We start from the raw sequence: 27,597 nt of genomic DNA on the forward strand, positions 1-27,597 counted from the left end.
CTCCTTAGCAATGACAATGACTTGAAAATTATTTCCATTTACTTCTATCAAATACCTCCAATTGGTGAAGTTTCTTTTTTTCTTTATCCCCCTGCTGATCTGAACTCCTTGCATCCTCCTCTGTCTACCTGGCATCTGGAAAGGAGAGATAAGTGAATATGGCATGCCAAGACTTAATAAGGCATGCAGCTTTCAATTGGATTTACAATGCCTTTGTTACAGTAGTGTGGCCAAAATAACAAAAAAAAAAAAAAAAAAAAATAGCATTCTTCATTTGCTAATGCAGTTTCTGAGGATCTAAACAGTCCAGGACATGAAGTACCCAGACAATAGGTGCTTTAAATTCACATGGGCTGCCCATAGCTTTTATTTTAGAGGGCTTAGGCTGCAAGATTGAGTACAAAATTGCTAATTCGGAAAGACTTGCTGAAGATGAAACACTCTCCTGAAATGTGATATTCAGTTCTGTAGGTTGCTTGCTGCAATTCCCTTCCTGGTATTTTACCTTCCAAATATGAGAAGCGAAAGCCCTTCTCAAATATTCACACTGGAAACTGCAGATGTCTAGAAAAAAGGATCCATCTTTATTCTTTTTACATCTTGGATGTGACAGCATCTGTTACTGCAACCTTAAACCCCAGCTGAGCAGGTGATTGGTAGGCACTGGTGTTAGTTGTTGTGTTAAAGCAATAGCTATGTGTCTGTGCCTCATCTGGCCGCCTTCGGTCCCTTCCAGGCTTGGAGAGGATGGGCATGGGAGCAGGAAATACCAAGTGCAGAGGAATCCAAATCTGTTCTGGTTAAGGGAGTTTGCTGCTGTGTGCAATTCTTAAATCAAATTGTCTGCTGGCTGCTTCAACAATTATAAAAATATCAAATGAGTTAAAAACACCGAGGAAGAAAAGACCAGGACAGCAAGTGAGTGATAAGAAGCAGAGCTTTTATCAATTTGTCAATAAGAGAGCTGCTGGAGGTAATGGCTCCCGGCCCTACTGCAACAGTTTTACTACTGATTTCAGCAGGGGCAAGGCAATACTTCCAGCACAGCGATGCCACACCGTACATCTGGAGATCGATCTGCTCAACCCTACAGTAAAGTGATTTTGGTGGCTTGATTTGCCTTCCTACTGCTAAATGCCAGACAGCTGGGGGGGACTGTCTGGCTCATTTCTGAACAAGCCAATGACTGGGAACAGCACAGTTGAGTTTGCTCTGGTAGGGATGTCTGAGTGTCTCATGTTTGCAGCTCCTGATAACACCTGCCTGAGGTAGGCATGCTAACAAGGCACCAAGTCACTTATTCTAGAGACCTTACAAGAGAGACGTGATTAAGGCATCAACCATGCCAGAATATGCAGCAGAGAGAAAGCAAAGCTATTGCCTGCATCCCCTGAGGCTAGGATGTGATGTAAAGGGAAATTTGAAATTAGACACAGGAAGAACTCTCTTTAAGTCTAGGGTAGAGCTGGAACAGGCTGCTGAGGGCAGGGGTGGAATTGTTAGTGCTTTTAATTGCTTGTCAAACATCTCTCAAAAATAGTTTGGGTATAGAGCTGAGCCAGTTCTGGGGTGGGGAGATGGATCAGATAGCTTTTTAAGGGGGTGTGTGTCCCCAGCCTTGTCCATATAATGCTGTGGGAAATACACACATACCTTACAGTCACCTGACATTAAAACAATTATTGTGTCTGGCTTGTTAAGTATTTCCCCAAAGACTGACTGTTGATAGTGCATGAGGTGAAGTCCTTTGAAAATATACCTGAGCATCCCTTGCCAAGCTTCAATGAGGTCATTGCATTGCTGGGATTGGAGTTAGTGCTGTGGCACAACCGGGTTCTTAGTGGTGCCTTTAATAGTCTGCAGTGGCAATCGAAGCAGGTTCTTGTTACTGCTGTAATCCCTTACATGAAATTACTCTATTTTGATGCCTCAGAATCAAGGTATCAGATAATTTTGTCTGGTTCTGCCAGCTTGCTGCAAAAGCAGGTGAATCAATGAGGTTGTTTCTTCTTTGCAAGTTAACAGCCCTGTCCAAGTCATGCTACTGGAATGAAAGGTCATTAAGGTAAAAAGTACTATTACATTATTGAATGCTACTTGTTAGAGTCATAGAAAACAGCAGTTTTTTTTCTGCCATGGGGACGGTACTAAATGCACTGTGCTGCGATTGTTTCTTTCCCCTCAGGATTACTTCCACCAGCTCACCTGCATTACAGAAAGGGAAAAGTTTATTGTGCCAATCCGAGCTATAGGTGCCCGAGCTATCCTGGACTTCCCTGACCAGCTGAACTTTTCCATCTGTCCAGTCAAGTACAGCACCCAGAAAACTCTGCTGGTTCGCAACATCGGTAATCGGGAGGCCCACTACTGCATCAGCACTCAGAGGTAAAGCAGCTCATCTTTTTTGTGCAAAACACTGTTGCGTGATAATAATAATTGGTAACCAGTAAAAAAAAAGGAACCAGAGCATCTGAGCTGCTATATTGCAGCCATAGCTGGAAATGGGTAGGACATGTGGGTTTTGCAGTTGCTTACAGTGTTTTAAGCATGATGCAACCTTTGATAAAACTCTGCAAGCTGCAGCAAAGTTTTATACTGCAGTGGTGTCTCCAACACAGTATCTTGCCAGACCAATTCTGTTAGTTTGAAAGAACAAATATAGGAAGGCAACTTGACTGCCCTTGGGCTGTATAGGATACTGCATGGCAGATGACAGCTCTAGGAGCTTAGTTCAGGTAGACCAAATGCAGTGTTAGGAATGGCCAGCTATGAGCTGGTGAAAGAGGCATTTCAGAATTTATCAGCAGCTGTGTCTATATTAGCAAGTGTAATCGGAGATTGTAGATCAAAGCAATTGGTATTGAGGCCCTGACAATACCACTGTGTGGTCCAGGAACTTTGTTTTGCAGTAGGTTTGGTCTGGTCCCTGGACCAAATATTCTTCAGTAGAATGAGCTCTTAAGTGGAAATGAGCAGACACTGACTTCAAACTGCACTACAGCCCCAAACCAGAATGCTAACGAGGGCACAGGTAAAAGATGCAGCAAATATCTGGTGCACAGGTTGGTGGCATTTTCTTCTAGAGCTTTATCTCTTCCAGATTTCCTGGAGAGTGCTAGAATGTTAGTAGCTAGCTTGCAACCTCCTGATGATAACCTTCTGAAATGGTTAGATACCACTATCAGCCAAATACACCCATTCTCTGGGGGGCCACAAGCACACGGCATTTTGGTGGTACCCTAATAAGATGCCTGATGTGAATTGTGTTGTGGATAGCCTGTACTGCTCCTTTTGGCTTCAGAAGACAGTCACTGGTTTTCCAGTTTGCTGAATTGGAGAGGGTAACACCTTTTTGACACCACATCTGCCCGGAAACCAGTTCAGTTGGCTGGTAATTAGTTGAGAGTTGCTTGGTCCCAGATGTCTCCGTGTAGGAGCTGAGGTCGAGAATGCAGCAAAGCCCCGCTGACTTGGTGCACCTGAGTTGCCTCAGTTTCTTCCCCAGGAAAACAGGACTCAAAGGACTTTTTACTTTTCTCCTGTGAAATGTGAGGGTCCAAGAGGAGCTTCCACCAAAGCCTGGCAAAGCTATTTAAGCAGGCTTCTAGGATGCTATTTAAGCAGGCTGCTGCTTTTCACTGTGGAAAACACGTAGGCAGGAACTTGTAAATCACTGTAGAGTTTTCCTCTGGGATTTCCAGATCTTGTTGTCACCACCAAAATAAATACCCAGTAAAGTCTAGCATCTTTTTGCAATGTACTTGCCAACTGTTCTATTGAGTGATACAGTGTATGTTGAATCCTGCTTGATACAGATTTTAAGAGTTTCTGAACTTCAGCAATTAAATATTTCAGTCCTGATTTGCAATAAAGAAATGGGAAGCATTACAAAAGTTTTATTTCAAAAGACATAAAAAAGCAGAATTCTGAATAACTGGATTGCGTGTGTACGGACATCAAAAGCTGATACGATTTCCCCTGTCAGCTGAGGGCCTCAGTCATGTCTTCCATTTCATTATGAACTTTTGAAAGCCAGTTTGAAATTTCAGACAGATGATTTAAATCTTTGAATATAAGCAGCATTTTATTCTAATTAAGTCGCCTCCACTTGCATTCAGATTTCTTTTTAAATACTCTGAAGTTCCTGTGTTTCTGCTCTCTCTCTTTTTTTTTTTTTGCTTTAAGTGTTCAGCAAAATGTTATAATGAATTCTTCATAATTCATCTTCTGTCATAATTCATCTTCACTTTCTTAAAGGTTGAGTTCCTCTAATGCCTGTCTGTCTACCATCTGCCTATACGTATATGCACAGATGTATAGGAAATAGGAGAAATTTGGGGAATATGTGAAATGGAATTGGGCTGATTAAGAAGATAAAATCATAGAATAACTTTGCTTGGAAGGGACCTCTGGAGATCATCTGAGCAAACATACTAATCAAATCAAGACTAGTGTGAAAGTTTGATCAGGTTTGCAAATAACACAACTTGCTACTCTGGGCCTTTTTGTGTTGAGCTTTGAATGTCTTCAAGGTTGCCTTGCTTCTCTGGGTCCCTGATCTAGTGTTCAACCACCCTCATGGTGACAATTTTTTTCTTAATATCTACTCAGATTTTCCGTTACTGCAACTTGTGTTCATTTTCCCTTATCCTATTACTGTACATCTCAAAGAAGAGCCTGGCCCCATCTTCTCTACACCTTCCCTTTACATAGTTGTAGATAGCACTAGGATCACTCTTCATCTTTCCTTCTCAAGGCTGTACAAACCCATTTATCTCAGCATCTCCCTGCATGTCCTGTGCTCCAGCCCCTAAGGTCCTCTTCTGTAGAAATGCTTTCTATCCCATCAATGCCCAGCCTGTAATGCCAGGGGTTATTCCATCCCAAATACAGGATTTTGCATTTTATATTCCTGAACTGCATGAAGTTCACATCAGCCAATTTCTCCAGCCTGTTGTGGTCCCTCTGAATAGCAGCCCAGCCCTCCGGTGTGACTACTCCCCCCAGTCTGGTATCATCCACCAAATTTTGAGTGTTCCCTCCTGTTGATCAGGTCAAGATATCCCCTTGCATCCCAAGACCTGAACAACCATGTTCTCTCCTATGTGATGAGGCCATGGTTTGCCAGGAGTGGTTATTCCAGCCAGTGCTGGGGACCATACTGTGTGAGATATCATCACTGCATTGCACCAACTCTTTTCTTGCTGTCTGAGTGCCTCTGGACCCTCTACCATATCTGCCAACTTTCACATTAATGACTGAGTCTCTTGATAGCAGCGATCAATGGTTGTTTCCTTGCTTGTTGTGCTATGAGAAGTTGCTCAGATACCTACCGCTGAGCTCCCAGGTGAGCCCTGTTGTTCTAGCAACCCAGCAGAAAAGAATTGGCCTCCCAGATGGCATGACAAGTTGGCTTGAGAATCAGACCAATACACTGCTCCACAGGCTAGTAGATCATGAGCTGGCAATTGTCTTTGAACAGATATATTTACAGAGGCTTTCACAACAGTGGCCATTTTCGTACTAATATTAGGGGATTAATTTCCCTGTTGTAGAGGCTGTAATAAAGGCTGCATCGTTATTAACAACAGAAGTAGTGAAGATTTAATTTAATGTCACTAATTCTTTTGAATGACTTCCATAATAACTTGATGATTAATTATTATCACAGAACATTTAAAACCGTGCTTTGGAAATGAATGAGTTATGTTTCCTGTCCTGGAGAGCTTAAAGTGTAAATATGAGATGCGGTAATCAAGAGTTATGGCATAGGTGCTAGGGGAAAGGAGTGCCAGCCTTACAGACTGAATTTCAGGACCATTTCAGTCTATTCTTATTTAGTGGAGAATTTAAGCAGCTTAAGTTGAATGTGTGCTTAACTTTTGCTGAGTAAGGATGCGGTGTTGCGTTAAAGCCAATCTTAATATCACATAATAGCTTTGTGTGCTATGTACAAGCACACACGCATGCATATGAGAGAGGGAGGAGGACTGGTGGAGTAGAAGGGAATGAGAGAACTGTCCAAGTTTATAGACCCATCAGCTGCCCTCTGTCCTTTATTCTCTATCTGCACAATTGAAACTTCTGTCTTAGTTGCTGCAACTTTTGTTTTCTGGCCTGAGCAAATTCAGGCTCTTGCCTATTTGCAAGTCAGCTGCAGATGCCACCATTTCCTAGTCCAATGCACTGCTCATACCACTTTTCTTTGCCTCCTTTCTCTGGATTCCCTTCTCTATGGCGTCAAGTGTAACCTACCTGCTTTCACCTTCGGTGCATCTCCAGTCCTAACCTTTCCTCTCAGTCGGTACTGAGAGCTCAGCTCTTGCATCTGGTCAGTTCATGATGGCATTCCCTGCCTGTTACTCATTTATCTAAGGACTTAGATGTTTTCTGTTGTGCATTTCGCTCCAGGGAAGAGCTCTTAAGTGAATCCATGGGGCCAGTTCAGCGTCCTTCTGCTGTTCCCTGTTCGGAGCTCTCCCTTGCCATGGTATCTACCAGAAAACACAGCCACATTTTGACCACTTATTCATAAAGGAAAAAACACCAAAGCACTCCCCATTATGCAGTGTGGCGTTGTGCCTGTCCTGCCTCTGCATGTCCATACCCAGCTCTTAACTGCATAGCTTGGTAATAAAGAATAATAATAGTATAAATATAGAAAGTCTCTTCCTGTCGTTCTCATTGTTAAGGCGGGATAATGAGTTTCTTCTCCATGACATTCAGGGAGATAAATGTCATTCCAGTACATTTGAGTGGAAAATGGTGTCTGGAAGCAGATCTCAGTGCAGCACTGCCTTTTCCTGACATTACAGACATTGTGCTATGCCATGCTACAGGGCTAGAGAGAAACAGTCTGAGATAAGCGCCTCTGTTTAGGAATGTCCCCACAAAGCTCTGAAAGCTCAGAAAACTATCCTACAAGGCACAGTGCTTGGAGCCCCCTTGCATCCCTCTCTGTAGTACCCATATACTATATGGAGGCATGGGATGGGAGACATCATAGGGTACAAACACCATCCAAGAATATGAAAATAGAGCCTAGGTGCAATGAAAGAGGGAGAGAGCGAGCTGCGAGATGCTGACTCTACACAAGATTTTTCAGCACAGAGATGGAGCCTTGGATGCTTTGACCCAACAGACTGGGTTTACTGGAATAGTTATGCTGCTTGACTTTGGCTGCTATACCATTACTAAAAAGTAATATATGCTGAGATTGAATGATCTTTGGGTTCTTTCCTGCAGTAGGTCTTAATGGAAAGATGAGGCAATTCAATCACCAGTAGCTTTTACTGCCTTCCTTGGAGTTGGAGGTAGGTTTTAATGAAATCGATTCTCTCGAACTCAAATGATTTTATAATGTGAATTAAGGTGCAAGTAGACCAAAGAAAGTTTGGTCTTAGAAGGTGAACATACTATGGGACTTGAGGAAGGGTGTTGTAGCCTCCTTGCACACTGCATTTGCTAAATGTATGGTTGCAGGAGAAAAGGCAGCATGGTGGTTTGGGAGCCTGAGTCACAGAATTGCCAGCTTTGTTCACTTAGTTGTGTTTCTAAATTATGTCAGGAGTATTTGGCCCTTGGTATCCTCATGGGACATAACTTTTGTCCAGCCCTCTCAAGATGGGGAGCTGATGCCTGGTGAAAGTAAGCAAGATGTAAATGCCAAAATACATCATTATGAAATTGCTTACAAATCTAGTGTTGCGTTCTTTCCAAAGCGCAATAATAGGCAAGATCTCACCAGGTACTGGTGGGAAGTCTTCTCCTAAATTGGTGTGGCTGGATGAGTTTACACAAGCTGGGGATTGCAAGGTACCATTGGGAGATCTGGACTTGTGAAAGTTTGGATGTTGTACAACAAAGCAAACATCCAAATGGACATAGTTAAAAAGCATGTCAGAAGAAAACAAGCTATTAAAAAAAATCCAAACCTTATTTTTTCTGTCTCTCAGGAGCAGTGGTGATTCATTAAAAGGATAGATCTAACAGAACCAGAATTATCTTAAAGAACAACTCACAATTAATGGATAAAAGCCCAAAGTTTAGCCTGCCAGCTTCATCTCTTGGCAGTGCTTTTCATTTGGCTATTAAAACGTGTCAGGAATGTCTCTGTAGCATCTCTTCTTATCTGTAGGCTGCAGGGAACAGCTTAGTGATGTTGACTGAAATTCAGAGGAGTTAAGTTTAACCATGGAGCTTGCATCTTTGGGTCTTGGAGAACCAGGTCTACATGAGGGATAATGATCCCCTGCTACAGGAGTAACAAAGTTGTCTTGCAGGTGCAGCATGGGGTGGGATGTAGGAGATGCAGTGTCTGATTTGTGCTTGGTTTCTCAGTCCTGAGAACCGAGTCCTGAACTGGGTTGGATTCTCTTCTGATAATTTGAAAATATGAAGATAACTTCTTTCTCAGGCGTCCTCTGAAGTCACCCCCAGGAGTGTTACTCCCATCCCAGCCATCGGAGGGCAGGAGTACGTAGACATGAGGAAGGAGTAGGAAGATGATGGGATGGGAGGTAGTGCTGAAGTATTGCCAGGAATCCCCTTCCTTAACTAGTAGCTTTTCTGTTCTGGCAACATTTCTAGCAAAAAAAAAAAAAAAAAAAAAAAGAGGGGAATAAAACAAAATCTGTGCCTTTCCTACAGCAGGCCATGATTCCACCCAAGCGCCAGCAGGGACCTGCAGCAGTCCTGGCATAACCATCAGTGCAGATGCAGGACCACGTAGAGCAATCCAATTCTGAGGCTGGTGGTCTTTCTTCCTCTCTCTCAAAAGTCTCCAGTCCAGCACGTAAGCATTGCAGGCCCAATGCTTCTCCGTTACAGTCAGCAGCAATGTTCTCACTAGTTGTAATGGGAACAGGTCAGGCCCCTAATTGCAGCAATATCTCCTTAATGAGCAGAAACTCCAGCAACTTCATCAGCTGTCACTGCTTACGTGAACAAAGTTCAGCTTGCGCACAGCTCCAGTTGTTCTCATTATTTTTGTGTGCGTGTCACGTTCTCTAATCACGGTAAAACTCTCCAGAACGTGTTTTTAAGGTGACAGATTGACCACCAGCAAAGCACTAAAACCAATAACTTTTGTTTTCTAAGTGGGGCTGTACAAGAGCCACGAAGGCCAGCTGCCATTGTGCAGAAGCATTGTTTCGTCTGACTTGTCCCTCGGCATTAAAGCATCAAGTTTTTTGTCTGACAGCCAAGAGCTGTTTACCTGCCGACAAATCATAATTGCTCACGTTAAATCCAAAGTACACCAACATATTTTCATAATTATTTCCAACACATTGCACAGACTTTGGTGGGCCAAGCAAACAGTTACTGAGCTTGGATTACAACCCAGAGTCCCAGACTGCATTGCTTGTGAATACATGGAAAACCTCCTGTTAAATTCGCCTTAATATGCTCCTGTTAATGGCGCTTCATTTAGCTAGGAATTTAATCGTTCAGGTTGTAAACGGGATACTGCTTTTGTGTCTTGTTTCCATGTCATGGTATCACTCTAATCTGCATTTGCACACATTCAAATTTTTCTGATTGTTCCTTTTCTTCTTAGAGGAGCTTTCATTGAAATGCTGATAAAACGTGCCCTTTCTTAGATTAAACCAGGACGTTTTCAAGGTAAAAAAATGAATTCTGCAAATTAAACCCTAATAATTCTCTGGTCTTCAAGAGACTTTTACTCTTCCTGTCTGATTTCTAGGCTGTAATCTCATTGGAACAGGTATTGCCTTGACATTTCCATCTCTTGAGGTAAGGTTTATAGGTGGCAGGAAAAGACAGATTCCTGAGGAAGTCAGTGTCAAGTTGTGCATGCAAATAGCTCTTACCATCTCTGTGCTCTTCAAAAACCGTTCTCTGGTTGTATTGCTAGCAGTTGGACTCTTGAGCCTTACTGCAGAGAACTGGATGCAGCGTATGGGGGAGATGAGGTCATTTTATACCATAGGGTCTTCTGAGGGACTGGATCTCTTCAGAAGTGAGAGTCAGTAGCTGTTTCTGATCCTGTATGTTGTGTTTTTCTTCTACTGACTGTGGTTGGTTTGCTCCTTGCTTGCACAAGTGAGCTGAAGTGAACTAGACTGCCAAAGAAATATGGTCCCCAAATCTCCCACAATAGTCCTGATATCTTTGTGTTGCAGCCCTTTCTCTGTCGATGCCTCCGTCGGGACTCTTGGGATTGGTGACACCATGCAAGTAACAGTGGAGTTTCACCCACTGAAGACTGGGGATCATTCCGGGTCCCTGATAGTTCACTATGACACAGGTAAGTGCTGGGCACTGCATGGTGCCTGCTCTCTGCATCCTTCAAAACGGAGCCGTTTCTAAGCAGAATAATCTTAAGCTTGCCTTGCAAACAACTTCTAAAACCTTTTCTTTCAAAACCTATGGATGTTTCAGTGCTTAGAAGTGAGCAGATAAGGAGCAAAGGCTGAGTCTCTCATTGTTCTGTACATCCTGTGTTGCTGTGTGCTGGTCCATCCCTGGGGGACCCTGGTGTCAGCAAGGTGTTCTCCACCCAGCATCCCCCTGTGAGAGTCATCTACCATCATTCCCCATTGTCCCAGCCACCTTAATCTCCTCTCCAGGTGTACCTTCCCTGCCCCAGCTTTACCTCAAATAAAAGCGAAAAATAGTTGGTGATTAGGGGATTGGTAAGTAGATCCCATCAAAGAGGAATGAGATTTTGGAATCCTGTTTTGCTGGGAGTTGCTGAGTGGAAGAAGGAGAAATATTGATTCTTCATTGCAGTATGTGTATGCATCTGTGAAGTTTTATTCCTAGAGAATGCTATGTTTGAAGTGTAACATGGGAAATGCACGTCTCTATGAGACTTTCTCCAATGCCCGCTCTCTCTTACACACCTCTGTCCCATACGTGCTTCTCTGTTGTCTTGCCACAGACCCTTTTTTCTATGTTGTCCTCTACCCATCTACATCCCACACTTCACAACATCAGGACTCAAGTAGCCAGGACTTGAGGGCTCTTGGGATTTGGCAGGAAGTGCTCACTGCCTCCCAAGATAGGTGTAAAATTTATAGTAGGGTATGAGAAACCCAGGTCAGGCCACAGAAATACTGTCAGCTTTATAAGTCACTTTAAGAGTAAGTGGGGAAAACTCAAGAAAAAGGTGTGACATTAAAATGCTTCTGTCAGCCTTGGTTCAGCAGAGGTATCTTGTGATGCTGAACGAGACACTTTTACAGTTGTGTGGATGCATTTGGTGTGCATTTTCTCTTGCCTGAAGGAGAGGTTTGTTTTGTCCCTATTCCTGCACTTCGGTCGTGGGAAGCATGGTGTCCTAATCTAGGTGCTACTGTGATGCTTTAGCCCAGCAATGAACACCTTAGTTGTCCTGAGTTTGCAGAAGTTGTAAAAATGCCCCTGTATCTTCCAAGTGCTCTTTGTAGCCTTATGAGTTATCACGGCTTTGTTTAATATTTGACAGTTAATGACATATTCATGGAGAATGGTTCATGCTCATTCAGAGAAGCTCATTGGTTTGGATAACACTTTCTTGAAAGAACTACTGAAATTTCAGGTAGAGAAGCACAAAAAGTGCCTCATTTCTCTGCATATAGAGAATCTATAGGATAAAATTCAGAGGGCTAGATCTTTCTCTGGAATAAATCAGGGTAAATCAGTAGTAACACTAGAGATTAGGGCTGTAGGGTTTATACTTTGTGACTGAAAAGACTGAGTGAGTAATTAGGGCCAGGATTTTCATGGCTTGCTTTGAAAACCTGAGTCTTGTTCTTACTGAAGCACCTGGTCCCTCCATGGTTAATCTTTGCAGAAGCGAATTGCATGGATAGGCCATGGAGATCAAACTATCTACTGGCTCTGAGATGGGTGACCTCCCAGGAACGTGTGCAGCTACCTGGGAGATGAACCCAGGATTCATTCTTGCCTGTCAGTACAACGCTGCAGTTATTTTTAAATAAACCACAAATTGAGAAGGAGAGCAAGGGACTAATTAAGGGATTATCTCTCTAACTTTGAAGCATACAAATAAGTAAAAGGCTGCTGAGATTAATTGCTAAAGTGAAACCGAAACATTTAATCAATCAGTCTTAAAAGCTGCTTATTGCAGGTGTAGTGCAGAGCACCAGACAATATTACCCAACCTCTCCTGGCAAGCCCTGACTAATTTGTCCTGCACTAAGTCAGACTCCCTGTGACTCGCATACAAAAAGCAGCTGCGTTGCTCTTTCAGAGCCACGAACAGACTGTTTGTTATGAAACAGAAGCGCTAAGAGCAAAATAGCAGTTTAGGATGTTGGGCGGCATTTTCCTTGCTTTACTGTGTGTCTGTACTGACTTGCTCAGCTCACAAGTGGCAGTAGTTCTCAATGAATCATGCCGTTGTTAGTGTGACTTACACAGGATCAGGTGCATGTTACATTGGTTTAATTTTTGCTGAAGTTGGGTCAAATCTGTCCCTAGCATTGCTTAAGCAAACACAGAGCTCTTCAACGTGAATAAATCGCAATTTTCCCTTTGCCTATTAATTGGTTGATTTAAATTGTGCATCCTTTGGACTGTCCTGGTTAGGAATACAGATGCTGTCCCCTGGATAGACTGTACATGTGATGGTAGTCCTGTTGCTACAAACTTTACAGATGAGTGTGAAGAAAATGTCTTTGCTGCTAAAAGCATAATGATTTACAATGAAAACTTGACCTGCAGTGTTTTACATGTCCAGACTCCTCCATTTTCCCCAGCCACATATGTCTGGGTGTGAAAACATCCCAGCCCATCCTGAAATGAAGGTGACTTGGGATGTTCTGGGCTACAGCACATCCCTATTCATCACCTTAACATCAGATGATGGTATTGGAAGGGGTTTCTGAAGCCTGCATACCAAGCACACATCCTGGTTTGGAAAGGGTTCTGCGCTCAGGACCACTTGAAGGTCTGGTTGGTGGCTTGGCTCTTCCCAGGTGACTTTTAGCCCACTCCATGTGGATGTGGGAGAATAAGTTTATCGAGTTAAGTCTAGTCTCAACCAAGTCAGTATTCATAAAGCTTAGATATTCTTTTAGCTCTCAAGCAGTTCTCAAGTGAGATGCCCAAGCTGGTTGTCCTGAGTACTACTGTTTGTACATCAAACCCAGTTTGCTGCAGTCATAACATTCATTGCAACCTGACAGTATAGCACAAGCTTGGCCTGGGAGGGTGAGCTTTGCTCAGGGACACATGGTTAAGGAGATGTGTGACAGCTTCCCAGAGCTGTGCTGGAGGTGCAAAACAAACTTGCCAGTCCCATAGCACCCAGGATCAATAACATCTATGGCAGATGCTCCATGCAAGTAAAGGAGGCTACCAGAGACAGTGGCTGCTGGGAATTGTGGAAGGAGAATCACCTCTCTACTCAGAGCTCCCTAAATCCTGACTCGCATTAGACTCCCGTCTCCAAGAAGTACCTACTATGGTATGATGGGTGGTCTTCAAGGTGTAAGACCAGATTCTGCGCTTGTATGTAGGTGCCTGCAGTGCCCCTGGGACCCTGTGGCAAGGTGCTACAATGTGCTTCTTTCTAGTCTAGGAGATCTGTTGTGTGGTGCTGAAAGTCCTCTGTACAGGTTTTTTTTTCCCCATCAGTCACTGCATCCCTTGGGATCCCTTTGTCAGCACAGGAAACTTCAGTAATTAGCAAAGCCTCCCTGAGCTTGCGCGTGGCTGACAGACACTACATATTGAGATGCTTTTACTGCTGTCAGTAATAAGAGTAATTATGCAGATTGTTTTCCTTCGGTGGCTCTGTGAGACTCTAACACAGAAGCAAAAGCCTGGGGGTAGGATCTCACCCTCTTCGAGCGGAGAGATCAGAGCCAATATTCATATGTGAATTTTAGGAGACAGCATATCCAAGAAGTGCCAGCCCTCAAGCTCTCCATTACTGTCCTGTCTCCCCTTGGTGCAGAGCCACAGAAAGCAGCTTTCTCAGAAGAGGTAACACGTAGCTCAGGAATAGTTCTCAGTGGGTTTAGTCCTGCTGGAAGCCTCCAGCTTCATGCTAAAAACCTGTTGAGGAACCATCTGGTTATTTGGCAGGTTAATACCCTGTTTTCCCTCGACTTCCTACACAAGTTACAGGAGGGCTGACAGTTCCTGAGCAGGAGCTCTCCTACAGCAAATATCAGCTTGTTTGCTGTGGGTCACAGACCCAGGCTCAGAGCATCCTTTGTGGCTCTGCACACCCAGGGCAATGGAGGGAGAGCTCGGCCTCAGCTCCTTGATTAATTACTTCCAGGGCAGGTAGAAGATGCAGGCAGCATCTGCCTCTGGCTCCATAGCTGTCAATCAGACTGAGCTTTCCTGCACTGGGTTAGTTACTGTCCCCATAGGAAGCAGATGAAGTAATGACTCCCCTCCTGAGCCCTGGGGAGCAAAACTTGCTCTCTGCCAAATTCCGGTTATCCCTGTACAGGAGAAGAGAGCAGCTAAATGTGTTTCTCCAGTGCAGCATGCTAGGAGCACTGGAGAGCTACCATGATGTGTGTTTTGGGTTGACCAGTATCTGTCTGTGTAAACAGCCTCTATGGCTGCTAGCTGTATCGGTGTCTGGAGCAAGTGGCTGGTAGATGTGTGATCTTCCCTTTCCTTTGAGCCAGCACGAATGCTTGTAGGATAGATGTGATTTCCTTGGGGCAATGTAAAAACCAAAAATAACAATAAAAAAATTCCTGGGTAGATTTCAAAGAACTGAATGGGACTTGCTCTTAGTGTGGCAGCAATGCTCAGGGTTATGGGGGGTATCAGAGGCGGATCTAGGTCTTCTGCCCTACATAGGATGCCCTGAGATGCCTCTGTCCTTCTTGGTCTGCAGCAGCAGAAGCCTCTGGAGCTGTGAGTGGTAACTGCCAGCTTAAGAAAACACTGACATTTAATCTCAAATGGGGAAAATGAGGCATGAGATCACTGGAAAAATTAAGGCATATTTAAAACCGACTCATTAGGGAGCTGACGCGGAGCTCTTTAGTCACCCATGGAATGACAGTGAGTTTGACGTGATGTATTAGAGCCATTTGGGTTTGGTGAAGATGATGGGTAGCTACAGGACTGGGCGTGCTTGACTGGCAGCAGAAGCAAAGCCTGTGTATGTCGGCTGCAGTGATGATAAACTGTAGCAGAGGCTACAGCACATTGCAAATGGGCCAAGGGGAATTGTCAGCTGTGTTAGTGACTGTTCAGCTCCTGCGTGGATCAGCATGGGGTTGCCAGCTGGGTATGTAAATGTGTTGAGATGCTGAATCCCTTTCTTCAGGTAAAATTGATGCTGGTTTTATCTGAATTGGCTTACGTCAGTAAATGAGGCCACCCATGCAAGGGCTTGGCAGTGTGCTAGTGATCACTGTGCGCATGCAGGAAAGTCCTTAAATCCCAGCCCTGGTTGTTTGTTGCTGTTTGAGGCTGAACATGTGACTGTAGCATGATGTGCCAGCACCTCTGAACATCTCAGCTACCCGCAAGGATAAAGCATCTGAGAAAAGCACTGTCTTGCTGTGATATTCATCTGTGTGTTTGTGTAGGCTTTGGAGAACACAACCACCTTTGCATAGCTCTGTTCTCTTTCCTTTAAAAACCCTCTTTCTACTAAGGGTCTTGTCATCTGTCTTGCAAGGCTGGCATTGCAATCAGCGGCTTCCAGGAACTTATTTGAAAACGAAATGAAAATCGTATTGATTTAGTCTCTAGATCAAGCCTTTTCCTTTCTCTTTTTTCTTCTTTGTAAATCCACTGATGGATGTGGATAGGCAGCAGGGTTTAACTGAGGTTCAGCCCTTGTTGTGTTGCATTTTGCATTCCTGAGATCACTCAAACAAGTTGTTGAGTGCTCTCAATTTTTTCTGACTTCAGCCAGAATGGAGGAGGCTCAATACTTGCCTGAGCAAACTCACTGCTTCGTTAGGTATTTATCTGAGTTGTCCCTGTGTTGTGCAGGATACCAGGGTGGGAATACCAAAACCATTTTCTGGTTTTAATCTTAGCCTTGTGCGAGTGTTTACAGGAGCTCTGATGTTGCTGTGAGTAGCATTAAGTTACTATTGAGCTAAATTCATGGCAACAGACCCTGAGCTTCTGATTGCCAACGCTATGTGCCATTGCTATTCACCTCTGTAGTTGTTCATCTTCATGCAATTCTCCATTCCTTCAGCAGCAGACAGATTTATAGTAGCTTCTTACAAGTGCTAAGACTTGGAGAAATCTTCTGCTTCCTAAGCAGCAGCCTCTTTTGACTCTGAAGCTTTGCTGTAGTGCACTGATGCAGTTTTTTTAGTTTGTTTAGTGCTGGCAGATGTTTAGAAACTTATTTTATTCTGTGAGGTTATAAAGAAGATCTTGTTTCCCGTGTTATCCTAAGGTGTAAGCCAGACTCTGATGCTGTAGCTATTACAAGAGGCTTCTCTAGCTTTTCCTTGGACTATCAGGCATTTAAAAACTTTGCAAAGGGATTTTTCTTTCTGCGTGTTGCAGGTGGTAAGTGCAGGTTGTGCTTTTCTTCCTTTGCTTGTGAGAATTCCCAGCAGTGTGGCTGGTTTCTGAGTGACTTTTATGTTCTTCAAAGTGACTGGGAACTAGATGAGTGGAGGGAGGCATATATTGTAGGCAAAAAAAGGTGTAAATAAGAGTTTGTGCAATTATATGTTGACTTTGCATCTTAACAGTAGCAGCGCTGCAACAGACCAAGGATTGGTAACTAATACTTTATACAACTGATTGGTTATAGGCTTTTATAGTCCAAATCAATTAGATTGATGGTGAGTCTAATTGGTCTCCAAAGTGTTCATTTATGTCAAAACAGCTAATAGGTAACAACTGTTTCCTGTCTTTGTTCCCCTTTTCTAGAACAGCTTGCAATAATGATTTTTTTATACTCTGTTTAGATAAGGTTGTTCTACTTCTTGCAAACAGAGTATGGACTTTGCCCCCTCTCCAGGGCCTTGTGTTTCAAGACAGATGGTCCATCACTTTGCAGGTAGATGAAGGGGAATTAAGTTTGTGCTTCATTTATGCCTCAGGGTTTTTTGCACAGCTTTATAGCTCCACAACTACATAACACCGCTCCTGACAAAAACCCTGCTAAAGCAACCCATGGAGTTGACTACATGAGCATGGACGGGGGTGTGTGTACTAGGAGGGTCATTTGGAAGTCAAAAATCTTCTTTTGGCTGTTTTGTTCATCCCCAGGTATGCACAGAAACAGACTTCCATGTGACACCGCACATCCCATTTTTAGTACATGAAAGATTTCTGGAAGAATGGTTTTCATCTCTTTGCAGGTCATCCTTGACCACAGGTTGTCTACTCTATCATCAGCGGAAATCACTAATATATTCTTAAGTGTCATTAACTCTGGATGCGTTTCAGGGCAGAACTTGACCATTCATTAACCTCCTTTCCTTGTGGATCAATCAGCATCTGCTGAGAAGCAGAAGAGCAGCTTGAAGGGTGATTGATTTATTAAGTGGTATGTTGGGCATGTCTTTGCCAGGCAATCAGAATGAAAGTTCCTGCACTATTTTTCCTGTGGGCCAAAAGCAATGTTTCAGCCAGTCAGGTACCCCAGCGTATCATTACTGTAGTAGCAATAATGATTAAAAATAGCCTGCGGCATCCTGGATATGCAGCAGCGCTGTCTTTCATCATCCGATGGTTTCATTGTCCTTTTCAATACATTCTGTGAGGCTCCTTCACGCTGGGCAGAACAAAGCCTCCATGCTGGCTCCCAGATAGTCCTGTGCTGGAGTACTTCATCCTATAACAAGGCAAACAGATCTTCCTAAGCATGGTGCAAAGAAGGTAGTGGGGGGTGCTTTGGGTGCTCCATTACAGATGGATGCGCAACGAGGAGCCTATTTGATTGTCAAATGGGATGACTTTTAGTGTGCAAGAGAGCTGTCTGAAGAGCCTGCAACCTGTCCTCTAGACCACTGCTGGCTGGTCATTGCTTTCCATCTCCCTGTTCATCCCCATCTGTTGTCTTATGGTTCCTTGCAACGTCTTTGAGGTAGAGGCCCTCTTCTGAGCTTTGTTGTAGCCTAGGAATGATTCTCTAGAAACACCCGTGTTAGCAGTAGCAGTTATTTAGTGGTGAGGTTTATAAACAAGCTGCTTTTAGGGCTGGAGTAAACAACATGGTGATTTAACAGTGTCTGAAGGTAGCCTCGTGAACACTGCCTCGGAGAAACACTTAAAAATGACTGTCGCTGCTCTACGTTTTGCTCTAGTGCTGGAAATACAAGTGTGGGGGCTGACCGACGGCCTTTCTCAGGCCAGCAGAGATCAGCACACCTCGTAGGCGATGCCATTAGCTTCCTGACAGCCAAACAGCTCAGAGCAATGCTCCTGACTCTGATCTAGTGGTAGCTCTGCAGGAGATGCAGCAAAAAGCATATGGTGGGGAGGGCTGGATCCAGCTGTAGGTGACTCCTCTAGCTTTCCGGAGATCACTTAGCCTGGTGAAGTGACTTGCTTCTCCGGTGGTGAAGTTGTAATAGCAGTACTTTGCATGCCGTTTGAAAAACAAGTATATGCTGGCAGTGGTGAGGCAGTTGGGTGTGATAGTAGCAAGAGCAAAAGAATTACTTACCGCAGATCGATATGGAGGTACAATAACACCCTTTTGAGTGAAGAGCTCTGCTTTCATTGCTTGCTTGTATTTTCAGTGAAAAAGCAGCAGGACCTGTCTCTCTTCAGCTGTGTTCATAGAAGAGATGAGAGCGAGGCACAGTCTTCTGACAAACTGGGCAAATGAAATTAAACTTGCTTTCCAGGCTACCCAAATATTCCAAATATGACTGCCATGCACGCCTAACAAGATATAAAATCCAAATTCAGCAAAGAGGGAGTGACAGGGATAAAGGAAGAATATGTCTCAGTGAAGGCCAGATGCAGCAGGGTGCTGTTTTGTTTCTATTCAGTCTAATCAATCTGGCTACCAGCTTCCTAATATTTAGAGCAGCAATCAATGAAGGAAAGTACTAGCTGATGAATACTAGGAAAGTGTTCTTCATAAAACCTGAAATTTGTTTTGAAATCTTGTTCAAGGGTTTGCTTATCCATTCATTGAGCTATACTTTCAAGCTAAAGAAAATGTGTCTTTCTATTTAAGAACAATTTGTATGGCTCTGAAAACTATTCCCTCTTGTACCAGGATGATCATATAGTGTTAGAAGAATTCAGAAAGATGTTTTAGCTCTTCTGCAAATTCCCTCTTTTTCTTTTTTTCCTGCACAGCAGGCCCCACAGAGGATGACCCAGTGCTAGACTTCATACTTCAAGATAGTGAAAAGTTATCATGATGTGCCAAGATACCTGTGTCCACAGTCATGCAGGTGGATGCTGGAATAAAACACAGTGGTGTTTCTGCTGTGTCAAAGAGCATCATTCAGGAGTACACAACCCAGAGCATCTGCTCTACTGCTGTATAAAAAATCTAGCTTTTACTTTCAAGTTCAGGCATTGCTTCGTTTGGGTTGCAGAGTGAGAGCTGCGTCCTGCCATCTGTGGGAAATGTATCAAAAGCATGTAAGAATGAGAGAATTGACAGCCTGTAATAAGATCATGTTGTGTAAATAATGATAGGGCAGATACATCTAGATTCAGTAAATGTGCTTTCATGGCAGCAAAGCATCCTAAACTACACACCATGGACATTACCCTGTCAAATGCAATGCATAGTTCTACATCACTGTTACACTACAGAGATTTTTTTTTTTTTTTAAACTTATATATTAAACAACCAAGAGTCTTAAATGAAATGTCACATATAATTTGGCACCCAAGACATGAGGTCTGCAGCTGCCCTCGGCCAACCCTGACAGCTCCACTGTCTGTGTCAGTTCATCTGCCTGGCAGACACATCCGCGGCTTCCTCCTGACTCACTGGCATCTGTGCATGCTCTACTGTACTGAGCGATTTCTGGGTTTATATATTCAGCATGATGCCAAGTACTACTCTTTGTGGTAAAAGGTGCTCTGGCAAGCCCTCCAGCCTTCAAAAGAGTCATCGGTGCTTGCAGCCAGGAGCATAAGGGTGGCTACATCCCCAGCTCCTGTCCAGGAGAGCAGCAACAGGGGATGTTTAGCAAAGCGTGTAGAAACTGGCAGTACATATGCTTTTTCTCTGTGGTCTCTGGAGTTAGCATTTTTCTGTGCTGGAGGCTTTATTCTTATCTTTAATAGCTTCTGATGGTTTTATCTTCCAAGAATTTGTCCAGTTGCTTTCTGAATTTATCCATGTTAGCCCCTACAGCCTCCTATGGCAGTATGTTCCAAAGGAAGGAATATTGCCTGGAAAAGTACTACTCCTTTTGTGTAATTTCTGGCTAATAACATTATTTCAGGCCCTTGGGTTCCTGTTTTATGACAAATCGTGACAAATTTTTCCTTGTTCACGTTTCCCAGGCCATGCTTTTACAAACCTCTTCCATCTATCTCCCATATGATTTCTCGGTTGATGAATCCTATTCAGTCTTCATATAGAAGCTGCTCCATACTTTTAATTGTACTTTGTGCCCTTTTCTATTTAATTTCAAATGCTTTAACTTGTTTTTTGAGATCAGAACTACACCTAATATTTCAAGACCTATGTGGTCGTGGGTTTAGACAGTGAGATGATGAGGATAGTTGTCATGGTGTTTATTTTGTAGTAGTTTGTCATCTTGATCGTTGTAGAGCATTAGCTCGTGTTTCCATAAACCTGAGTTGTGCATGCTCGAAGCACTGTGCATGTCTCCCATTTCTTGGGTTCTGGCTCCTCTGCTTGCCAACGTATGCTGAGGATTCAGTGGAGGGGAATGGTAATGCTTATAAACCGTACCTGCCTCTGGAACTCTCCTGAACTTCAGTTATTTTTATATGCTAAATTGTCCATTATAGGAAGCAGACTGTCCAGTCATTGGAAACATTGCTGGTTTTCTCACAATGTAAGTCACCTCTGGCTTCAAATCCCTACCACTCTGGACTCCCTTAAGAGCAAAGAAATTGACGTTATAGAGGCATGAAGGCTGAATATTCTCTATGTGTGGAGATGAATGAATGACTGTAGAGATCTACTATTTTAAGGGTGAGTCTTGCTTCATTCCCCAGCCCCCCTCCCAAAACAAATGTGATTCTGCTGTGTTGTCTGGCTTAGGATTTAAGGAGTCCATCCAGCACACTTCCAGCTCTCTTGTCTTGTTGCACAGTAGCCTTTTAAAGGCAGGTCCATCCACTGGCTGCCTTTCTGTAACCTGTGCAGTGAGGAGAAGGCTCTGCCTTTGCAGTCAGATGCTCCCTAGGATATGGCCGGGTTGCTGCACTTGTCAGTTGGGGCTGGCTCTGAGACTTTAAGCACCACTCCATAGAAATGCCTTTTCTAGAGAATACGTCTGATGTTTGCTGTTTGCATCTTATCTGGAAAACACTCACCCACAACTGGAAGAGTGGGCTTGGTACTGAAGTTTGAGCTGAGCTGACTCCCGGGAGTTACTTGGTTAGGAAGAACGAAGGTCTGAAAGCTCTGGAAATGAGGGAGCCTTTGGTGGGAGTCTGTTCTGGAGGGTGAAATGCTGGCAGGTACTCCAGCAAGACTCCAATCGTTAATCAGTTGATGTGCACAGCCAGGGGCTCTCTCTTCTTTAGCTCGGTCTGAGGTGAAAAGCAAAGATGTCCTTGCTCTGGTCATGGAATAGCTTGGGAATACTCAGTGTAGACTTGCATACTCAGGTGTAAGCAACAGGATCCAGGCTGAAAAAATGGGCTTGCAGGACTGTAATGGGCAGGTTGGTGTGGGCCATGCCCCCACCAGTCTCGTTTTGAAGTATTTTCGTAAACCCACAGCAAGTGAGGGCACTGCTTCTACAACACAGTGAAGTTCTCTTCTGCATCCCATCCTGCCATGGGCTGTCACTTCACTTGTTCCTCTGAACCTCCCTTTTCTGCCTGCATGCCCCCAGGCAACTTTGGTTGTCAGCAACAAGGGATCAGGAGAGACACAACACTGGTGGTGTGCCTGCAGGAGACCCTGGGCAAGCCGTGACCGAGGTGGGACTTCTCAGAGTCACCTGAATGACTTCAATGAAGGATTCCCTGTGACCTGAGTGGGATGGCAACCCAGAGGCCACCTGGGTACATCTGAAAAAACCTTACTGTAAATACTGTCACCCTGGGGATAAATCTCTACAAACACACCCAGAAATAAGGTGCTTAAGGTGGCGTCCAGGACATCCTCATGCCGTATGCATGCGGCTATCAGGATGTGATAATTGTCTGTGGAACTGCTAATATGGCTAAAAGCTGTGACACTTTCTTCTGTTACCTGTGGTTTGCTCTCTTCCTTGTACTTCCATCAGCAAGCGAGATGAGCAAAGACTCCCCTTTGTTTTGTTCCAGGTGAAGATATTCACACAAGCCTTTATGGAGCAGCTGTAGATGTCAACATCAGGCTAGACAGGAACTCCTTGACAGTTGAGAAGACTTACCTCACACTGTCAAACCACAGATCCGTGGTCATCCACAATCGGAGTGAAATCATAGCCCACTTCCAGTGGAAGGCTTTTGTTACTCAGGAAGAGGAGGATCAGCAGAAGCTGAGGTTTGTTTGAAAGATTCATTTCAGTAAGATACACTGCCCAAGGGTAAAATTAACGCATGATCTCAGAGGGGTGTTGGTGCTTTTGAATGGTTTAGGGCAAGTAAACCATCCACACTGTCAGGGTATGTGTCACTGAGCTTCAGAGTAATGGAGCTCAGCACTTCCCATTCCAGTTCCACCCGTACTCCAGCTGAGGATGATGTTTGGGGGAGGAAAGGTTCATTGCAATGACTGCATAGCAAATTCGTGTTTTGCGGGAGCACAAACCACTGAGGTCCAGAGATCCCTGGGCTACAGCGGGTCCGTGAAGCTGAGGAAAGTGTCAGCACTTGTTACATGGGACTTAATGTAGCTGCAGGTAACATAGCTATTACAATAGTCACTGCAGTTTCTTCCACTCCAGCTTTGATAAGGTGGTAGGCTCCTTTTCCAGCAGTGTGCAGGGTAAAGTGCTTCATTGGCCCAGAAAGCTGAGGCCACCCTGCTGTAGGGTGTTGAATTGCCTTGCACTGTCCTGGTTTCCAGCACAATGAGGTATTTCTGCCCTTCCTTAGAGGCCGGGGAGAGTTTGGAGGTGGAGGGTTCTGCAGGGAAGGTAGGGCAGCACAAGACCTGGAAGTGCATTTGGGCTTCAGCAACCCATGTCTTCATGGTGGTGAGAGATGGGTCAGGATCTTCAAAGGCTGTCTTTGGTGAAGCTTTGAAATTCCCATTTCAGGCAGCAGAGAGTCACTTACAGCCCAGGGCGGGTGAATTGGAAATTACACTTAAAAGCTTGGGTAATCCTTGTGTGACTTTTCAGACTTGGATGGATGTAGGTATATAAGAGTTAGTCTGAACCCATAGCTGATCAGGAAACTGCCTTAAACTGGAGCACTTTTTAAGGGCTTATGAGCAAATAAAGTTCAACATAATTAGGTCAGAAATGCCTTGAAGGTCAAAACTAGTTTTCCACTGTTCTCTATTTTTAATTACACAGCGCGTGACTTCTCTGCAAGCTCAGTGTGTTAAAAGAAAATCTCGTGACCTTCTCTTGGTACTTCCCTGGACCATTTCTCTACCATCTCTTCCCACCTGCCTTTCTCAGACTGGACCCTGGGTGATCCTCTTTCCCCCCAGAAGCAACCAGGTTTCCCCACAATAGACTTCAACCTGATTTTTTTCCAGTTACATTTGATCTTGTGCCAGTTTGTGTCCTAGTCACTGCCCAGGACGTTTTGTTCTTCCTTACTTGCAATCTTAGGGATGGTCATAGCTCCAGGGCCACCGTCCTGCTGTCAGAGAAGCTTTTGAGGTCTTGGAGCAGGGAGGACTTTTTCATGGGAGAAGGCAATGCAGGACCCCGCACTGGGATGTGACCCAAAAAGACCTGGATTGTTAGAAGGTCTATCCAGGTGTTTGCCCTGTCTCCCTCCTGCAGGACTTTCTGGGTTGTAATGGTGGAATTGTCGTCTGTTGACAGAGGTTGAGTTGAGGGTTGCTCATCTCAGTGGCTGGAAGCCCCCCTAATGCACAGCATTCTAGGTCAGCCGTGGAGAAACATTTCCTATTGCACTCTACGGGGAGCTAGCCAAAGCAAGTATTTTTGGTGCTGGTGACGGCATTTGCCTGAGGCTCTGTCTGTGTGCAGCTACTAACATCCATGACTATATTTCCTTTCCAATTGTATTTGAATTTAGCTGGGTGATGATCGCTATCCTGTTTATACTGCATTGCCTCAGTTTGCTGTGCATGGAGCCTTCCACTCATCCCCCCCGAGTTGTCACCTGCTGGTTCTTCATGGCCAGGGGACTGGAGCGTGAAGGGGGGACAGCAATATGCCAGCTAGGAAGCAACTGCTCTGTGGCAGCGTTCCCTTCTCATCTCTTCGTTGTGATCTTTAAACACTAGAATGATTTCTGCTACAACTACCAAGTAAGGGAGAGATTAACTGTGTCAAAGCTCTGCAGAGAAGGCCAAAAAGGAAAAAGATAAGGTGGTTCAAGGTTAGACTTAAGGGTTTGGACTTAGAGGTGCTGGTCCTGACTTCTTTATTGGGTGATGCTAGGCAGAGTTCCTTCGTTTCTCAGGGCCTCTGTTTTCATGCATATAAACTCATTAATTACACTGAGGTGATATGATGCCTGAATTCATTAGTTTGCTTTTAAAGTGCTCTGGGATCTTCTGGTGGAAGGCGGTGTAGGGAGCAGAGAGGGAACATTGTTCGCTTATCCAAAAGTGAAGAAAAAAGAGTGATGCTAGTAACCTGCAGCTGAAACCCATCTGCTTCTTCCCTTCCTAGTGAAGCACTGCAGTGGGTGCTCCTTCGTCTTTGTTATCTGCCTCCCACAAGCAGCTCTATGGTAGGAAAAGCCAGTTGAGGTTGTTGTTGGATTCTCCATCAGTTGTGGCAGTGGCTTTGAGCCAGGTCACTCTCTCGAGGGCTGCTAGCTTTCAAAAAAAACTTTTCTTGGCTCATAAGCGTGGGGTAAAGCTACCTGTCACGCCAGTGAACAAGTGATCATCCGATCCATTTGGGACCCCATGGCTCAGGGTCAGCCCCTTGCTGGGCTGCTGCTGTTCCTCCCCAAGTGCGCTGCTGCCCCTGCACTTACATGACAGTCTCCGCAAATATGTTGCTTATTAAATTATCTGCTTGGTTTGTCTCTCCCATGGCTGCAGGCTGTGTCGCAGGCTGCAGAGGCAGGAAGAGGATGAGACGGATTATTTTCTCAAGGAGTGCGCAGTGGACCCCACTCTCCGAGAACGCCTTTCCCTTCTCTCCCGCACCTTCCAGAACCAGAGGGCAAAGGTGCAAGGAGACTCCATGCTTTTTTCCGATGATATCTTCACCTTTGAGCCAGTGGTAAGCAGTAGCTGAGAACCTCCCTTCCTCCACCTCCCTGAATTGCGGTCACTTGGCAGATCCGTGCATCAGCTGGCTTGATGTGTAAAGAGAGAAAACATCAGGTTTCTAGTGAGGATGGGAGAGCTTGTTGCAAAAAGCATTTCTGAACTGCGGCTCCTGACAGGCAGCGAGAGCCTGCCTAAAGCTGAGCCTACTGCAAGGGCTATAATTAAGTGTCCTTACAGTGGTCAGAGGTGTCGATTATTATACGTAAGGGCACACTTTACACATACTGTATGGGGATTAACAAAGGATATTAGAGCCCTGTCAGTTCACATATTGGCCTGAAGAATGAAATGGTCCTCTGTGAAAAGGACGCCAAACTCAGCCCGAGTTTAATCATGGAAATACCAATCCCTTCATATAACCTGGACTTGCACCATGTCCGAATCTCCCTGCTAGTGTCATCTGTGAGCCTGGACACAAGACTGGCAGGTTTAAATGGGCTTTTTGAGTTGTATTGCACATAGGCACAGAAATTTTTTCTTTTCTGTTTATGCAAGCAAAACCCCATGTCCTTCAATAAACCAGAGCCCTGATTCTGAGTATTCGCGTGGTCTGAGACGAAGAATACCTGCTGTCTGAGCAGTGCAAAATCCCTTCTCATCTTGGAGTAAACCCTAGAATAAGCCCAACCTTTTCTTTTTTTTTTTTAAATAGGTGAACTAATTTTTTTTTTTTTTCTTCAAGGGAGGGGATCATGTTCTCTTCTTGGTTACTCCTATAGCCCATATAAGGCTGAGAGCCACCAATGTCAGCACAACTGCAGTTTCACACCACTGTAGCAGCATGGTGTGACCAAGAGATTGTGTCAGAGCAGTAGGAATATTGTAGAGTGGGAGCTGATCAGCTGAGCATTAAGAGCATCCCACAGTGCATTAGAGCTGATTTTGGAGTGTGTCCCAGGGCTCCTGCTTTGTCACAGTTGGACTATGTCTCCACAACTAGCATAACCCACCCTTGAGCTCCTGAAGTACATTAAGGTGAGGTGCAGAAGTCTGGCCGCTCACAGTACTGAGTCCTGGTACTTCACGTAGCCATGTACGGACATGAAGTGTAGCCTGGCCTCAAGTCTTGAGTGGAAACTCTTCCTAAATGGCTATGTTAATGTTACACAGTTTGCTCCAGGACTGAATATAAGTGGGCTACTACATGAGTGTCTCCCTATCTGTCTTGGCCAGCATTATTAATCTTTTGATTTGCATTAATTCCATTATTTATGGAACAATCAGTTTCACATTCAGAGTTTTGCTCATGTCTGTCTTCTCCCTCTGACATATGGGTGTCTTGATCTGAAATGACAGTAAGAATTTTCCTCCTCTTTATCAAATGTATAATCTAAAAATCGACTGCCACTGACTTCCATATCCTTCTCTCCAACGATGCCGCTGTAACCTTTAGCTGTGACAGAGACCTTCTTGCACTGCCATGTGAATCTGCTGGAGAGGCCCCCCAAAGCTTGGGACCTTGCTGCTTCACAGACCTTCTGGCCAAAAGTGGCTGCTCTCTTCCTGCATATCACCCATGATGTCTGAGAGCACCTATGAAAATAATCAAACCCTTGTAACAAGTGACTGGCGGAAGCAATTGCTTCTGGAGGTTAGGAAGCTGATGAAGTATAGTAGTCTTGGAAGCACTTTCTGGACAGGGTGGCTTTGCAGGGTTTATGCAGAAGCTTTGCTGTGTAAGTGGACCATTAGCTGCTGTTTTTTTCAGGTGTTGCTATCTGTAGAAGCTGCAGCAGGTCACTTCAGTCTGTATAGGGTTAACTCTCTGATGAAAATAATAACAAAAAAGAGGAGGCAGTGATTTTGGAATGACCATGTGACCATGAACATTTTGAGCAGCCATCCAAGCCTGTGGGAAACAAGCTGTTATGCAACTCTGACTTTCTGAGTGCATCTCAAATTTGGTTTAATTTATTTTTGCAAACACACATGATATGTCAGCAGAAGCAGCTGTGATAGAAGCCCAGGTGGCTACCAAAGGACAAAGTCCTTGCTTTGTGCTGCATCCTTCCCACCACAGCTTAGCTGTAAGTCACATTGCAGACACGTGGGAGCTGACTCCTTGGAAATGGAAACCAGAGGAAAGGGAGGACAAGGATTTGTTACCATTGCAC

At 44.4% G+C, this 27,597-nt stretch overlaps 1 protein-coding gene across 1 annotated transcript in view; it reads left to right on the top strand.

Annotated features, from left to right (window-relative positions):
• The window catches only part of HYDIN (HYDIN axonemal central pair apparatus protein), a gene marked incomplete at both ends in the record, with an annotated part of 149,106 nt that overhangs the window by 11,447 nt on the left and 110,062 nt on the right, over positions 1–27,597 (top strand). The window contains 4 exons of the mRNA XM_082319070.1: positions 2,186–2,385; positions 10,146–10,270; positions 22,387–22,588; positions 25,250–25,433. Coding sequence (XP_082175196.1) covers positions 2,186–2,385; positions 10,146–10,270; positions 22,387–22,588; positions 25,250–25,433 — 711 coding nt within the window. The remainder of the gene's footprint in view (positions 1–2,185; positions 2,386–10,145; positions 10,271–22,386; positions 22,589–25,249; positions 25,434–27,597) is intronic.

Source organism: Platalea leucorodia (assembly GCF_965183815.1).
Source record: "Platalea leucorodia genome assembly, chromosome: 8".
In the NCBI taxonomy this organism is placed as follows: Eukaryota; Metazoa; Chordata; class Aves; order Pelecaniformes; family Threskiornithidae; genus Platalea; species Platalea leucorodia.